Source organism: Protomyctophum bolini (assembly GCF_963924005.1).
Source record: "Protomyctophum bolini genome assembly, chromosome: 24".
NCBI lineage: Eukaryota > Metazoa > Chordata > Actinopteri > Myctophiformes > Myctophidae > Protomyctophum > Protomyctophum bolini.
Genome location: NC_137885.1, coordinates 15885849 through 15904048, shown reverse-complemented (window position 1 = coordinate 15904048; position 18200 = coordinate 15885849). Strand labels below are relative to the sequence as shown.

At 45.8% G+C, this 18200-nt stretch overlaps 1 protein-coding gene across 4 annotated transcripts in view; it reads right to left on the bottom strand.

The window, feature by feature from the left end:
• Positions 1–18200, bottom strand: part of dgkza (diacylglycerol kinase, zeta a) — a 140429-nt gene that overhangs the window by 31079 nt on the left and 91150 nt on the right. For all 4 annotated transcript variants that reach the window (XM_080758791.1, XM_080758792.1, XM_080758793.1 and 1 more), the window contains 4 exons: positions 13643–13709; positions 8566–8606; positions 7270–7412; positions 4527–4619 (listed from right to left, as the gene is read on the bottom strand). In XM_080758791.1, coding sequence (XP_080614917.1) covers positions 4527–4619; positions 7270–7412; positions 8566–8606; positions 13643–13709 — 344 coding nt within the window. The remainder of the gene's footprint in view (positions 1–4526; positions 4620–7269; positions 7413–8565; positions 8607–13642; positions 13710–18200) is intronic.

The following is an 18200-nucleotide window of genomic DNA, read 5'->3' as shown; positions in this document are numbered from 1 at the left end:
GGTCGTGCCAAGCCCAGGCCACGATGACGATCGTCAACCACAAAAACGACGAGAAGTCCGTCGTTCGGAGATTCAGGCACGTGTTCTTTCACAAGCACCCCAACAGTGGCTCCAATGTCTTCATGCCCTGGAGAGACCTGCTCAATCCGGACAGGGGCTTCATCAAGGACGACAAAGTCACCTTTCAGGTCCACGTCAAGGCGGACGCCCCACACGGAGCGGGGTGGGACTCCAAGAAGCTCTCGGGCTACGTGGGTATGGAGAACGAAGGAGCGACCTGCTACATGAGCAGCCTCCTGGAGACATTCTTCTTCACCAATCAGCTCAGACGGGCGGTGTACCTGATGCCCACGGAGGGCGACGACTCGTCCAAGAGCATCCCCCTTGCCCTGCAGATGGTCTTTTACGAGCTGCAGCACAGCGACGAGCCCGTCAGCACGAAGACGCTCACCAAGGCCTTCGAGTGGGAGACGCTGGACAGCTTCATGCACGGACACGACGTCCAGGAGCTGTGCAGAGTGCTCATGAACAAGATGGAGAGCAAGATGAAGGGCACTTGCGTGGAGGGGACCATTCCCAAGCTCTTCAAAGGAGAGATGGTGTCCTACATCCAGTGTAAGCAGGTGGACTACAGGTCAGAGCGCACGGAGGACTACTACGACATCCAGCTCAGCATCAAAGGAAAGAGGAACACCATCGAGTCCTTCAAAGACTACGTAGCGACGGAACAGTTGGACGGAGACAACAAGTACGACGCGGGAGAGCATGGCCTGCAGGACGCAGAGAAGGGGGTGAAGTTCCTCACCTTGCCTCCCGTCCTGCACCTGCCGCTGATGAGGAGCATGTACGACCCACAGACGGACCAAAACGTCAAGATCAACGACAGGTTCGAGTTCTCCGAGAGGCTGTGCCTGGACGAGTTCCTCCAGAAGACGGACTCCGAGGACCCGGCCGACTACGTCCTGCACGCGGTGCTGGTGCACAGCGGCAACCAAGGAGGGCACTATTTCGTCTACGTCGACCCCAAAGCGGACGGAAAATGGTGCAAGTTCGACGACGACGTCGTGTCTCGGTGCGCCAAAGAGGATGCCATCGAGCACAACTACGGCGGCCTGCACGAGGCCAAGAGCGCCTACATGCTGGTGTACGTCCGCGAGTCCAAGCTGGACGAGGTGCTCCGGCCGCTGACGGACGCGGACATGCCCCGGCACCTGGCGGAGTGCGCGCGGGAGGAGAGGAGGGCGGAGGCGCAGCGGAGAGAGGAGCTGTTTCGCTACATGGTGGTCAAGGTGACGACGAAGAGGGACAGCGAGCGGGGAGAGGACGCGGCGCAGCGCGAGCCCCGGAGGTTCACGGTGCTGAAGAGCACCACGCTGCAGCAGTTTGTGGAGAGCCACATCCGCTGCCCGCAGCCGCGCATGAAGCTGGTGCTGCAGTACCACAGCAACGGGGCCAAGCGCAACGTCAGGCTGGACCTGGAGGCCGACTGCAGCAAGTCCATGATCGACCTGAGCGGCAATCGGAACCCCATGGAGATCGTTTTGGTGATCGGGTGATCGGGGGAATGACATTTGGTGCCAGTTGAAGGCATCACGGCCTACTTTCAGGTGGCGAGGACTGTTGGGATGAAAAGGCATTTGGTATAGAAGGGGGGGAAAAGAGCGGTCCAGTTTATGATGTATAGAGGGGTTTAACCAGACAACCAATCAACTCCACACGTCTTTACTGTATTTCTTTGTTTCTTTTTTTTATTACACAGTGGGTGTCCTAACCCATTTAGGCCTGACATCGAAATCTTTAAAATGTCTTCTAAATCCTCAGAGTTTTCTGAAATACCCATGTTTCTGTATCGGTGGCGCAAAATATTTCATGTCAATGACCCCCAGAATTATAATGTATTTGGCCGCCGACCCCCATCTGAAAATATGTTGTTCCAGGGACCCCCCGAGAAGCAAAGATTTGAGTTAAAAACGTTCGCTCTGAAAGAACATTTCAAAGATTTGCGCCACATTTTCACGATTTTTTGAAAATAGCAGACAAGCAGACAGAAGTTCATATGAGCTTGTAGATCTGCTATTTTTCAACAGCTAAAGCATAACATAATGATTAAAACACCAAATGGGGTTCCCGCCCAAAATGGGCTAATTAAGGGGCAAGACCATCTTGTAGAGCAATTGTATCATATGAAACTAAATCAAAGTCGATTAAATAGATAGATAATATCACACCCGTGGCTCTCATCATTGTACATCATCACGACATAAAATAGACACTAGGATGTAAAATTGGGGAGGCATACTTTGGTCCGACGGACCATTGGTTCGAAGGAGCATTGGTCCGACTCGGTTAGGTTTAGGTGTGTTATGGTTAGGGTGAGGGTTTGGGGTTAGGTTTAGGTGTGTTATGTTAGGGTGAGGGTTTGGGGTTAGGTTTAGGTGTGTTATGGTTAGGGTGAGGGTTTGGGGTTAGGTTTAGGTGTGTTATGTTAGGGTGAGGGTTTGGGGTTAGGTTTAGGTGTGTTATGGTTAGGGTGAGGGTTTGGGGTTAGGTTTAGGTGTGTTATGGTTAGGGTGAGGGTTAGGTTTAGGTGTGTTATGCTTAGGGTGAGGGTTTGGGGTAGGTATAGTCGATGGGACCAATGGATCAGACCTATGCCCCTTCGGACAAAAGGCATGCACTCGTCAAATTGTGCATTCATTGTCAATGGGAATTGAATGTTAGGACAATGTTTGTGCACACACAACAAAAGCTGTCTGGTTCTCTTATCATCATAGGTCACATTCGGTGCTCAGCCAATCAGTTGAGCACATTCCGCGCTCATACAGAAAGACACACAAAGCTGTGCATAGGAGGGGCTAGCACCCCTTAAAAGATAATCCATTGTGGGCGTAAAACAATTCGCGTTTTCCTTTCAAAATGTACGTATTAACAGTCACCGCATTCTCTCTAGGTCGCAGCACACGTAGCATGCTAGTTGTGTTGTGAGCTTGTAGAATGCAAGACGAAGTATTGACACATTTACCGGCCGTTGATGTAGATTCACGTCTAGTCTAATCCAACGGTTAAGCGCCGATGGCGTAGATTCACGCCATGCAGCCTTTTCAGTTGGTTTATGATAGATAGCCAACGTATGCATGGTTCTAGGTTCTATGTCTGGGGACCTTCTGGGGACCAAACGTACTCTTATGTAACTATACTATAAACTAAACTAAACTATAGGGTGCTCAAATTGGATCCATGTACAGTTACATTTACACTGAGGATTTGAGAGTGTACATTGGGGGTTCTGGACATAAGAAACGTATCAAATGGGGGGTCCATTGCCCATTTAAAAAAAGTTTGAGAATCACTGATAGAAAAAGATATATCTCCCTTTCTCAATGTAGGAACTTGTGTTTGAATGGTGGAGGAGAACATGAAAGCACGCACGCAACACGTGTGTTTTAGTGATTGGTTTTTGCCACACCGACATATAGAAGGGGAGCCTTGTGCGACAGCAAAACCAACACACACACCTCCAAACACAGCTAATTGAAGACTGTTCCATTCTGCTGAACACACGTGCACGCACAAACACACCGTCACAGAATGCGTTCACATATACACATTTATTACACTTAGCTTTATCTGTCTCTCACACACACACACACACACACACACACACACGCGCACGCAATGCCTTAGCTTCGGTGAGAGATTAACATACTAAATGAAACGTAGAATTATTTCATGTCATGATAAATCTGTCAAGGTACGTGACATTGTATTTGTCACTCTGTGGTTGCGCATGGCTCATGCACGTATGTGCGCGTGTCTCTGTGTTATACAGTGATGGAAAAAGCACTTACATGTTGTACTGAAGTAAAAAAGTGCCAATACCACAATGTAAAAATACTCTGACACAAGCAAATGTCTGATATTCAGAATTTACTTGAGTAAAAGTACAAAAGTATTAGACATTCAAATATACTTAAAGTACCTAAAGTACCCATTAAGCAGAATGTCCCGATTGACAAGTTAGCACATGAGTACAATGTATTAAAAATTATCTTTTGAAGTGTATGTTGTACACTTAACCCATTTAGACCTGAGGACAAATGTCTTCTAAATCCTGACAGTTTTCTGAAAAACCTCATGTTTCTATGTCAGTGGTCCTCAAGCTATTCCACGTCAACGGCCCCCAAGATTATGTTTTTGGCTGCCGACCCCCGTCTGAAAATACCTTGTTCCAGGAACCTCCCAGAAGCAAAGATATGAGTTAAAAACATTCACTCTGAAAGAATATATATTCAAAGATTTGCACCTCATTTTCAAAAATAGCAGACCTACAAGCTCATAGCACGGCACTCTGTCCCGCGCTATGAGCTTGTAGATCTGCTATTTTCCAATAGCTAAAAGTATAACATAATGCTTAGAACACCAAAATGGGTTCTCGCCCGAAAATGGGTTAAGTGTCATGTTACTGTAATGTTTTGTAATAATGCGTGCGTGCGTGTGTGCATGCGTGCGTGCGTACGTGCGTGTACCTGGGAGCGGTGGGTGAAGATGGGGGCGAGGAAGGGGAGGGAAGGGGGAACACGAAGCCTTGACCTGTGGGCTGGTCATGGGAGGGACTTTTCCTAAGGATAATTAAACAGAACAAACATACAAAACACAATTTAATAACACCATAAAGCCAGGTCGCGCGCTGTCAGGCCTCGTTGGGCACCTTATACGAGGCGACTCACGGATACTGTACATTTAGAGTGTTGTGTGCAGCAAGATGAAAAGTCACAAGTAACGCAAACGCTTTGTCCACTTTAGTACTTTAGTGACTCTTTCAACTGGTTGAGAAACAGCAGGGGTCTTCAAATGGTTTTCACCAAGTACCCGAGAGAGAGTTGAAGCAGGGACCCCCTCCCCCCCCCATTATATTGTATAAAATTGTGCTGCATATAAAAGCTTTCATAGATACAGACTTTGACAGCACAATCATCAATGTCCATGTGTATTTCAGACATTGAACCTAAACACTCCAAACTCGTTTTGTCCCTACACCAAATCTCTTCACCGAAAATAGGCAAACTACAAGCTCACACACCGCTTGAGCTTTATACTCTTAGATTGGCTATTCTCGGCAAATGTGTCAAAACTAGCGAAAATAGCAGATTGATCTGCATTCTGCAAGCTTTATGAAGTCGTAGATTGATTGGCTACGTTGCACTGTTTGTTGTACGGTGATGCATATACAGTAGGGCAGTGGTACTTCAACCAATTTCATATCAAGGCCCATTATTTATTCAGCATTTGAGCCACGGCCCACCATGTGATGACATTTAGCCTCCAGACACAAAACGACAAAACATTTTTTGTTGTCGTTTGGATAACATTTGGTCCACAATTCCATGCTGTATTGATGTTGGTACCATTAGGAGAGATAAGGCAGATGTTGATAAGAATGATTTGACATGCTCTAATTGTGTAGACTTCTTGTTTAAAAGTAGCCTAATGCAGGTGTTTGACAATAATTTAACTCTTGAGTGAGTCAAATGAAACACTCTCAAGAGTTAAAGATCTAAATAAGGGTCCATTTGGTTACCATTACCAACTCTCCATCATTTAACTGGGGACCAGGGATCTAGGGTTTGGATGGTTCTGTCTTTGGCCCAATCCCAATTCCTCCCTTCGTCCTGGCCCTTAGCCCTTGCCCTTGCTTATGCGCGTTCACGTGAGGGGGAAGGGTTATCTCAATTGTCTGTGGAGCTAGGGGTAGGGCCGAGGGCGAGGGGTAGAATCCCCTTCGTTTGAAGGGATGTCTCGACGGGACTTAAAACGGAGCAACATCACTGAGGGCTGAAAGGCGGACGAGGTAAGAAGCCTTTTATGTCCTTTATTATGAAAAAATATTATAATAACCAATATTATTTGAATGTATTAACAATCTGCATTGCCAAAAATATCGCAATCTCTAGCAAAGGTTAACGTTACCTCACGTGAACTAACGATATGATAGCCTACGGCGTTGCATTCATACAACGTTACCCATTCATTTGGCGCCGCATCGCCGCATCGGCGCTTTATTATTTTTTATTTATCGCCGGTGCCCCGGTGATACAACTCGGAAGCAAGCTAGCTTATCAGCAGGCATCAGTCCGACCCCCCTGACCACGATATGTCAACATTCTGCAGTTTTGGAGCTCTTAAAAGCCGTGAAATAGCCTACTGTACCTACATAACGCTGTCGCTGCATAACGTTGGCTACTCGCTGCAGTGATAGCTATAGTTTTATCATGACCAATGTTAAGCTAATCCCCACAAGTTGCAAAACTTACATAACTAATTAGCAATCTTGTTGTTTTTTTCCCCAGGCAAACCAGCTATGGAAACAGATTGCAAGCTGCTGTGCAGACTGTACATTGGATGGAGATGAATCACGATGGCATTTTCATTGATAGAAAATTACTCTGTTCTTAATGATATTAAAAACAATGACCAGTGACCACAGGCCCTTCTTTCTATACTGTAAATTGTTTTTCCTTTTTCTACCATGCTATACAAACTGCTAATACAATAATCAATGAATCAGGTACAACTGTTGAGCAGGTGTCAGAATGAGCTATATCTAGCTGAATTACATTCTGCATGCCTGCATGGTGGGCTACCAACATGAGACAAAACTACAATATATTTATTTCATCATAACCACAGCAATGTTATATTTACGTTCCATCTCTACAGCTTAAATCAAATGGAAAGTAGTTTCCAAAGTGGGTTATGGGCTAAATGATAGTTTGTACACTCAGAGTTAATTAACATTCATATTACAATATAAATTGGGGGTCCTAGAGACAGAAATGCCATCAAAGTTTGGGGACCACTGGCCTGTAGTGAGCTTGCAGATGAGCTATTTTCTGAGAACAGGTTGTATATCAATATCTACAAGGGACGTTCAATATTTAGGGACGTTCCAATTCCTAGGGGGATGATTTATCTCCCTACCCCTTGACACTCATTATGTAGGGACAAGGGGAAGGGGCAAGGGCTGAGGGGTAGGGTTAAAAAACGAATTGGGATTGGGCCTTTGTGTCATGCCTGGGTCCACTTCCTCATTTTCTACTGTTACACTAAAACTCAGCTTCCCATCATGCACCTGTGCACAGTGTGAAGCTCAACAGTGCTCACTTTGTCACCCGTTGGTACCTTAAACATACAGACAGACAGACAGACAGACATAGATATAGGGACAGACATTGCTGGTCATTGGAGTGGCTGCACCGCTCAAACACCCACCTGCTTTCCGCCTGGCTGGAGGCGGGGTTAACCAAGTCGGGCATGGTGGAGGGGGAGGTGCCCACGGTGGCCATGACGACCAGCTCGGGGTCCAGGATGAAGAGCTCCTCCTGGGAGATCTCCGACACGTAGTTCAGATGCTCCTGATGAACAGGCATACGCACACGCACGCACACACACACACACACACACACACACACACACACACACACACACACACACACACACACACACACCCAATTACTAATTGCTGGAGTGGCCTTTTGACGGCTCAGATGGTGTTTTAGTTGACTAAAATGTGTTCTGGCGGACCTTGATGCCGTCGTAATGGCGTGTTCACACTGGCAGGTACACAGCTGCAGCCTATCATGAATGTTCAATGGCAGCCAGCGACATGAAGATACAACAACGCCTACACACCAGACATTTGTAGCTGCTACGAAGCCTATATAATATGTACAAAGCTACACTCCCAAGCTGAGCTGGCTTTAACTTCAGCTTCAATGCTACAAAACGACAAAGTGTTGTCAACAGGCATCTTACAGCAACGGATATTCTGCTCTTCTTTGTATCTTGTGTACCTGGCAGTGTGAACTAAGCACACCGCTAAATCTTATCCTTTACCCCATTATATTGGATGCTGTAAATGACCAAATAGCCCTCAGGGGTATAGAAAATGTATTATATGTATAGGACCTTAATGTTAGCAGGTACACAGTACTATAGAGGGTATGCGCATGCTTAAAGTGAATGGCACATCGAGTGGCAAAGCGAGTTTAATATTGTTTAATGTTGTTTAATGCTGTCAAGGCCAGAAAGTACTTTTTGCCACTCAGTAGGCATTCCTGCATAACTTCGGGGTTTGATGATGATGTCACGTGCATACCCTCTATTGACCTATACAGCCAAGACCCTCCTTAAACTGCTATGGTCCAATTGCAGCTAAGCATAACATGGGTTAGACAAACCTCTCCACACATTTAGTTTTCCTATATGATAAAACATTGTTTTATAAAAATAAATGTCACGCACATATTTTTCCAGTGCATATACTGTATGGCAGGGCCTGGTTTACGGATTTGGAAGAGATTTTGAAGGTCTGGATCCAAATATGAACCAGTATTCTATGTGTAAAATCCATGATATTTACATTATATGAATTATATTTATTCATTGGAATGAATGAGCCCGGCTGGAAAGTGTCCAAGTGGGAGTGTCAAAGTGGGAGAGGGCGGGGCTTAGCTAAAGGTGAATTGCCAGTGGTAATTCGCCTCTGAGACCCAAACAGACTCTTACCTGCGCACGGTCTATCCTGTAGAAACGATCCGCTGTTGTAGCTGGAGAGAGAGAGAGATATTATAAGAAAAATACATAATACAGTGCAATATCTTCTAGAATCTAGATCATTCTGGTTCCCAATTTTTTTTGCGTTTTAAATTAATAAAATCTAAAGAATTAAAATGGAGTTTAAACCCTACGGAAGTTACAAACCCTGGCTTAAACCCTACTGAAGTTACAAACCCTGGCTTAAACCCTACTGAAGTTACAAACCCTGGCTTAAACCCTACTGAAGTTACAAACCCTGGCTTAAACCCTACTGAAGTTACAAACCCTGGCTTAAACCCTACTGAAGTTACAAACCCTGGCTTAAACCCTACTGAAGTTACAAACCCTGGCTTAAACCCTACTGAAGTTACAAACCCTGGCTTAAACCCTACTGAAGTTACAAACCCTGGCTTAAACCCTACAGTATATTTTGTAGGGTTGTAGATCGTAGTTACTGTAGTTAGCCCATTCAGGACGGGAACCCCTTTTGGTGTTTTTTCAGCATTATGTTATAATGGGTGGGGGGTGTCCTTGACATGAATAAGGTTGAGCATCACTGACATAGACACGTAGGTTTATCAGAAAACTGTTAGAGCCATTTTCTTTTTTAGAATGGTCCTCAGGTTGTATTATTTGCTCCGTGTGCGGAGAAGAATAAAAAGAGGCCAGGCAGTGGGCGGGCGTGTGCGGTCGTCAGGAATGCGCCGCGCGAATCTCGGTTGGACGCACCAGGTGTTTGTCGTTGATGATGATGAACGAGCATAGGCTGCGGTGACAGAGAGAAGACAGCTTTACACGTATTTTGGGTTTTAAGCCGTCGAAACCCAGAAGGCATCCGTGTAATTTTTAGGCCATGTAGTCAATCTAAGATTTGACCCAAAAGAAGTTGCAATAGCAATCGTTCAAGGTTATGTTATGATCCGTAGGGTCATCCAAATAACAGATAAAAAATTGATTGAAAAAATGCTGAATTTCTGTGTGTGTGTGTGTGTGTGTGTGTGTGTGTGTGTGTGTGTGTGTAATCCACGTAACTCGAGAAACGCGAAATTCGACACGCTCGTTCCACACCCCCACAGGGAGTGCAGTGCCCGCTGTCGAGTCGGTCGGACCCACGGTTGTCCAGAACCGCCCCAAAGAGGCCTCTGCCCGGGCTCTGGACAGGACCCCTGCCCCAGGGTCCATATATGGAGCTGGACAGGGCTCTGGACAGGGCCCCTGCCCCAGGGTCCATATATGGAGCTGGCCTGTTCTGACATCACAACACTCCATATTTGGGCATGCCTGACACAGAACTCCATGCATGGGCATGAAAGGGAGAATGACCTGACGAAGATCGTGATGTTGTTGATTTCAATAAAGTAATTCTTTACCAAAAGAATGGTGTGCGGGCCCTACCTCCTTCCATAATTGCCTTATTGGCCCTGCACCCACTGTCGAGGTGCCTGCCCATAAAAGGGCACATAATGCCCATTAAAGGGACATAATATCTGGGTGAGGCAACTTGCATCGTTCCAAGTAGGCCAGTGCCCAACGGGCACCGCTATAGAGGCTCCAGCGCATAATATCTGGGTGAGGCATGCATTTCCAACTTGCATCGTTCCAAGTAGGCCAGTTGGCCCAACGGGCACCGCTCTAGTTCTATAAATGGAGGATCATGTTCATCAGATCCAGCGATACGATGTAGACGTGGTGTGTGCATGGATCAGAAGATGATACAACAACAACGTCTCATTGGCAGGAACATTCCCCAAACAGCCCTTTTCTCTCTCCCTCTATCTCGGTCTCTCTCTCTCTCTCTCTCTCTCTCTCGGCCCTCTGCCATTCATGTACACATTGTGCACATGAAAACATACACAAAAAAACGTGTATGTTTGAGTACAGCCCCGGTGGAACGGAGCAGAGCTCTAGGGCTGAGGCGAGATGAAAACAGCTCTGAATAATTAGAGAGAGACAGAGAGAGACAAAGAGACAGAGAGAGAGAGAGAGAGAGAGAGAGAGAGAGAGAGAGAGAGAGAGAGAGAGCGAGAGAGAGAGAGAGAGAGAGAGAGAGAGCGAGAGAGAGAGAGAGAGCGATAGATAGGGAGAGAGAGAGACACAGAGAGAGAGAGAGAGAGAGAGAGAGAGAGAGAGAGAGAGAGAGAGAGAGAGAGAGTGTGACAGGAACAGAGGCAGACAGTGTCAGAGAGAAACAGAGAGAGAGAGAGAGAGATAAATGGGTAAATATAGCGAGAGAAAACAAAAGAGAGAGAATCACAACTCATTGTGATTAATTATATTAAAGTGGAACTTTATTAGATATCCGATCCGCCACAATAAGACTGTCACTCATCACGTGTATGTATGTATGCCTGCCTGGCTGCACCATCTGCACCGCACTGATCTCGGTACACAGAACTATACTGTGCATACAAACAGGGAAGACACGCGAAAGAGCATGAATGTATAACATGAGAGAGAGAGAGAGAAAGAGAGAGAGAGAGAAAGAGAGAGAGAGAGAGAGAGAGAGAGAGGTTGACAGGAGATTGGTGGAGGGAAACAGAGAGAGAGAGAGAGAGAGAGAGAGAGAGAGAATTTGAATTAAGAGGGAGAAATTAGAATTAATTGGACAAGTACATCAGAGCGAGAAAGACATGGGGGGAGAGCGAGCAAACGAGAAGTGGAGAGAGCCAACCGGAATATAATTGCACTGAGACAGCGTGAGGTGAGAGAGAGAGAGAGATGCAGCCATCTACAAAGGAACGAGTGAGCTTGAAAGGGTAGAGAAGACAGAGAGAGAGAGAGAGAGAGACAGAGAAATAAGCGAGCGAGCACGCGAAGCGGCCCGCCGCTCTCCGAAGCAGCGGTTTCATTGATTCTCTCCAGACGCCAACAGTGGTTCCAGGCTAATCCCATTAGCGAGCGATCACACCCACTTTGACCCGAGTCAATTAGACAAGACAGTCACAGATCATTTCCTCCTTAACAAGGGAGACAGCAACACTTTAAAGGAAGACACCACTCAATTTACCGTCCCCTTGACACCAGCTGCGGTTCGAGAGAGAGAGAGAGAGAGAGAGAGAGAGAGAGAGGGGAGAGAGAGACGGAAGCATTCTGTTGACTCAAAGCCTCAAGAGTTATTAGGGCTTAATAAAGAACAAATTACCTAATAGCAGATCCCCAAGCTCACCGTGCGGTGCAACGTGGCCAAGTGTGAGCTTGTAGATCAGCTATTTTGATGTGTACTTTCACACGCATGAGTGCATGTGTGTGACGTGTCTGTCTGTCCTACAAAGATGAATTTGTAGGAGCTTTGCACCACAAGGGGAAGAGAGAGAGAGAGAGAGAGAGAGAGAGAGAGAGAGAGAGAGAGAGAGAGAGAGAGAGAGAGACATACAGTATGTAACGGAGAAAAAAGGGCAGTTTGGGGAATATGACAATGTTTCTGTCGATGAGAGGTGGAGAAGTAAACCCCATGGTGAACAATTTGATGTGACAGAATGAGGGAGTGGGAGGGAGAGGGACAGAATGACATGTATGTATGTGTGTGTGTGGGCTACAATGACAGGTTACACTGACCCTGGAATGGATTTGGGCCAAATTGAACATGGAAATTGCATTTGAATCATAGACAGCTTGAACAGGGATCCTTTTCCTTCTTAGTGACTAGCTTGGGCTCTGCATTGGAGAGCCCAAGCTCTCTTGGGTGTCGAGGCTACATAGTAATTCCTACACGGGTTGTGCTTATAACCACGCCCCCGGGCAAGTTAAGTTTACTGAGGTTAAGGTTAGGTTTAGGTATACCGGTAGTTTTCTTAAGGTTTAGGTATACTGGTATAGTTTTACTGAGGTTAGGGTTAGGTATAGTTTTCTTGAGCTTAAGGTTAGGTTTAGGTATAGTTTTACTGAGGTTAAGGTTTAGGGTTAGGTTTAGGCTGTCAATCACAGCGACTGGCCAATCGCAGAGCGTCGACTGCACAACCCGTGTAGGCTTTGGTACAGTATGTCGCAGCGTCGAGCTAGAGCATACGGGAAGCAGCAGTGCTTCAGCAGGTTTAGAATGACAGCCATGGGCGGACCTCATGAGGAACCAATCTGTAGTCCTAGAGGACTACAGATTTCTATGCATTCGATGTATTTATCGTCCTTGCTCACTGTAAATTAACCCATTTAGACCTGAGCTCGATTCTACAAAATCTAAATCTAAAGTTTTCTGAAAAAATGTTTCTATGTCAGTGGTGCTCAAACTATTTCAAAAAATATATGTATTTGGCCTCCGACCCCCATCTCAAAATATGTTGTTCAAGGGACCTCCCCCAGAAGCAAAGATTTTAGTTAAAAACGTTGGCTCTGAACGAATATATTCAAAGCTTTGCACTACATTTTCACAATTTTTCAAAAATAGCAGATCTACAAGCTCGTAGCTATTTTTGAAAAATCGTGAAAATGTAGTGCAATTTGCAATACTGTAGCTAAAGCATAACATAATGCTTAGGGTTCCCGCCCAAAATGGATTAAGAGCGTCTGCTAAATGCCAAACATTTTTTAAATTGTAAATAGCGACCAGGCGCAGTGAGGTTCTGAGAGTTGTGTGAGACGGTCAGAGGGTTCTATATACTTACAGTGAGGTTCTGAGAGTTGTGTGAGACGGTCAGAGGGTTCTATATACTTACAGTGAGGTTCTGAGAGTTGTGTGAGACGGTCAGAGGGTTCTATATACTTACAGTGAGGTTCTGAGAGTTGTGTGAGACGGTCAGAGGGTTCTATATACTTACAGTGAGGTTCTGAGAGTTGTGTGAGACGGTTTGAGGGTTCTATTCTTACAGTGAGGTTCTGAGAGTTGTGTGAGACGCTCAGAGGGTTCTATTCTTACAGTGAGGTTCTGAGAGTTGTGTGAGACGGTCAGAGGGTTCTATATACTTACAGTGAGGTTCTGAGAGTTGTGTGAGACGGTTTGAGGGTTCTATTCTTACAGTGAGGTTCTGAGAGTTGTGTGAGACGGTCAGAGGGTTCTATAGTTACAGTGAGGTTCTGAGAGTTGTGTGAGACGGTCAGAGGGTTCTATACTTACAGTCCAGGAAGCACCATTTGGGAGACAGTCTCTGCGAGGACAGGATCTTGGGTTTGTCCGCTTCCTCCTGAGTGACAGATAGACCAATCACGTTAAAACACTTTTCGTGCCGGCATGTTTTCGGGCACCTCAGTAGACCTTTCCAGGCAAAAAACTACAAAATGAGGTCATTTCGCGGGGCCTTGACCGGCCCTTTTTAATCCGGAAGTAAGAGTGCAACCTCTCGGGTCCCCAGGTGGAATCTGTTCTTAAGTACAAATGTTGTGTACTCAAGTCAGTACAACGGGTCCCTAACTACTACATTATACTCGGAGTAATCTAGTAAGAGAGTACGTGGCGACACGAGCGTTGACTCCCATTGTAACAATGGAACGCGGAGGTGCTCATTCTATCTCAATGGGATAGTTCCAATGTTTGGAACTATAGCCCATATACTGTAGGCACCCGCTTTGCGGCGAGATCAAAGTGTGTCGCCACTCTCTTACTATTCCACTCGGATTATACTATCTCTCTCTCTCTCTCTCTCTCTCTCGCTCTGCCTCTGACATGGTCGAGGTAGATGGCTGCCCAACATGGTGCCTGCCCTGGGCCTGCCTGACGTTTCTTCCAACCGTTGCGAAACGTGCTTGCTCAGGGTCTCCATGTAAAGCATCTTGAGACAGGTTGTTGTGATTTGACACTTTCAGAGATTGAATTACAACATAAAAGGATCAATTCAGCTTCAAGTCCAGCAAGATGATACTAAATGACCACAAATAAACGCACTCTCGCTCTGCGTTTTTTTCTTCCCCAAAACGGCCTGCAGTTCAGTCTCCAGTCTGGCCGCCATGCGACTACAGCTTACAGGAGAATTCCATGCTAGAAGGCTTTCTTACCTTTATTTGTAGTCGTTACCTCCCCACCAAAAGAGGTCCATGTGTTATTTTTGTGCAAAAGTGCATTATTGGGCTATTTCCCCTAATATAACAACTACAAATAAAGGTAGTAGGTAGGTAAGACAGCAGAAGTGGCACTTCTGCTGTCTTTTTTGCTAGTGCATGACGATCGCAAAGAATAATGTCTGGTAAAGTTATAATTCCCCCCCACCCCCCCCACCCCCCAAGACATATTCTGCTGACAGGAAAAGATTGTTTTATTTGTTTTTCCTATTATGACAAATGGGTTCCCAGATGGTAGTCTGAGTCATGACATAAAGCTACTGCAAACGTCACTCTAATAAACAAAACTTTAATAAAATGAGAAGTGGAGTTTTCTTTTAAACTCCCCAGACATGCTTTGCATCTTGACAAGATACTCGCAGAAATGCAAGGGAATGCTCACTCACTCTCTTACTATTGCTCCGTTGAATGGCACTTACACCCGCCTTCTATCTCAATGGGATAGTTCCAATGTTTGGAACTAGTGTGTCGCCACTCTCTTACTATTCCACTAATGAGAGTGCAAAACCTGTCTTGGAAGAGCCACCCATCGACTAATCTAATATACGGCAACCTTCCCCCGTGTTTCTTCACTAGTCCCATCCAGAAGAACACAGTTTGCCGGCCAGTGCTACAGAGCTGACAAATAGGGACACAGGCATCAGTAAGCAGGAACCCTCTGCCTCTCGATCATTTACATTTCTTGTCATATTCTCTTCTCCACATGTCTCTATTATCGTCTCCGTCGGGTGGAGACCTCATTATTTTGTCCAAAATGTAAGGGAAAACACAACAAAGCAAACACGTTTCTAAAAATGACAAAATAAAAAGACAATACTTGACTTCACATTTCCAAAAATAAACAAATCAATCCAGAGTCAGACACAATATGGCACACGCACACGCACACACACGCACACGCACACGCACACACACACACACACACGTCAGCCTGGACATTAGCTGCCCAAAGAGAATGATAATGGCACATACAGTAAGTACCGGTTTGTCTCGTAACTCCGCCTACTTTCTGTTCACATTTAAATTTCACAAACTGCCAAAACGCAAACACGCATGTGCACGAAAATGCACTCTCAACAACTCACAACAAGCCCCTCGACTGTATTATTAAGAGATCCACACCACAACAAAAACCGTGCATCATGCTTACAATTTGGAGACATATTTATGTACTTCGGCAGGGCGACTTACGAAGAGCACGGCCCGAGTCAACAATGGCACACGTACGCACGCTCATACATACACAGTAGTACACACGCACACACGCACGCTCATACACACAGTACACACGCACGCTCATACACACACAGTACACACACGCGAAACACTATCAATTCACCTACAGTAGCCTTCATGCTTCCACGAAGAGACACACAGGGGAAGCATCTCTACCATGATCCACAGAGTGCGTGTGTGTGTTTGTGTGCGTGCGTGTGCATTCGTCGACTGAATTTACAGTTGATTTAGTCGGAACAAAATGTATTTTGCCGTCATAATGACTGTTTTTACAACGATCTACAAGCTCACAACGCGTCGCGTTGTGCTGCGTATTTTCAGCATGCAAACCAAGTGTAAAATGATTTATACTGGATCTCTTCCTAACATTTTAGTCTACCGGTAGTTTTTATTTGTCGACAAAATTGTCAGTACATTTAGTCTTAGTTTTAGTCGTCGTAGCTTAGTTTCCATTTAGTTTCCATGTAGTTTTAGTCAGTGGAAAAAGGTAGTCGACGAACAATTTTCGTCTTAGTTTTAGTCGACGAAAGATCAACACTGTTTGGCTACAAGGTGTAAGTAAACAGATGTTAGCGTTGACTTGACACGTGTCTGTGTGGGTGTGTGTGCACTCCCTCTATTAGATGTCAACAATGTTTGCGTGGCATGCGTCGACGCGTGCCGCGAGAACTTTGATCTGTGGAGGTATATGGAGTGTTACATCTCCACCTTCACCCCCTGAGGAATTCATTCAACGGGCCCCTCCCCCGGGGCCCTCCCATCAATCTCTCTGTCTTTGTCTCTATTCTCCCCTCCTCTGCGTCCTCGCTGCTCGTCCGTCTCCCTCCATTGCTACGTTACGACGAGATGAGAGGGAATATCTGATCAAAGGGAGCCGACTCTAGTTGGATGAGGCATGGGAAAACAGATGAGAAGCAGACCTGACTGTGCGTTTGTGTGCGTGCGTGTGTGTGTGTGTGTGTGTGTGTGTGTGTGTGTGTGTGTGACATGCATTAGTCTGCTGACCCCCATTTAATGGCATTTCAATCTCTGGGACCCCCAATTTATTGTAATATCAATGTTTATTTAACTCTGAGAGTGTACAAATGGAACCAAATGCGGGTCCATTTGGTTCCATTTAAACGCCTTCTTAACACCTTTTCAGTGTGTGTGTGTGTGTGTGTGTGTGTGTGTGTGTGTGCGTGCGTGCGTGTGTGCGTGTGTATTAGGCAAACACTGTGTACATCAGTTATTTAACACAATATTTATCTGCGGAACAAACGACTACATTTGGGAGAAAAGGGAACTAAATAGATACATTTTGTAAATAAACTTGTTGTGCTACAGTATGTGCGTTAAAAAATGTTGTGAGGTGTGCATGTGTGTGTGTGTGTGTGTGTGTGTGTGTGTGTGTGTGTGTGTGTGTGTGCGTGGCCCTCGCTGATTGTGTTTGCTCGTTTCATGGCCTGCCGTTCCGTGTGACACAAACATCGCCCTCGTTTTAGAAAAGGTTTTCAAGGCAATTCTCGACTTTATTGAAAAGGTCACGGGGTCACGAGGTACGGTACAGTACAGAGAGAGAGAGAGAGAGAGAGAGAGAGGGGGTGTGACAGGAGGGCGGGCGGGTTACGGGTTTGAGAGGAACCGTGTGTCCGTGTGGTCGTGTGGCGTAGAATATAATACCGACCGATTGATCCAACAGGATGCTCCCGTGACCCCTTTTTAGGGACAACATTGATCCCTGTAAGAGAATCCTTCTCTCGCTGACCACCGGCAATATAGAGGTCTAAGTATAGAGGCCAATATAGAGGTCTAAGCCCCCACCCCAAAAAAAGAAAAGTCGATACGACTGGAAGGGAACTCAATACGAGTCAATGGGGGGGGATGTTTCATAGTGTTCTGTGGGTCGAAAGGCTGACACGGACCTTCTGTAAAGAATAATGCTGTATAGCTGAGATTTAAATAGTGAATAGTTCTGTGGTGTTTGGTTTTTCCATACTGTAGCTTTGCCATTGTGTGTGTGTGTGTGTGTGTGTGTGTGTGTGTGTGTGTGTGTGTGTGTGTGTGTGTGTGTGCTTTGTTTAATGCTGATATGTCAGTGCAGTCATGCTGTGAGCTTCGCAAACCCTCTGAGAGAGCGTGTTGTCTTATAGCTGTGGGCCAGCTGGGCACACGTCCAAATTTAAAGCATAATTATGGAGATTCCACGGGAATTTACTTGGACATCTTTTCTGCTCCGTCTACTTTGTTCCCCCTTGGTCTGAGAAATGTACACTTTGAATACAATCAGACAGATTCACTGCACTAGCAGCCCATTAGGAGCTCCACAAAGTTCTTTGTCCAGACGGCTGTTATTTCACTTTCAAACAAAGTTTGGGGTACTTTTTTTTATCGTCTCATTCACT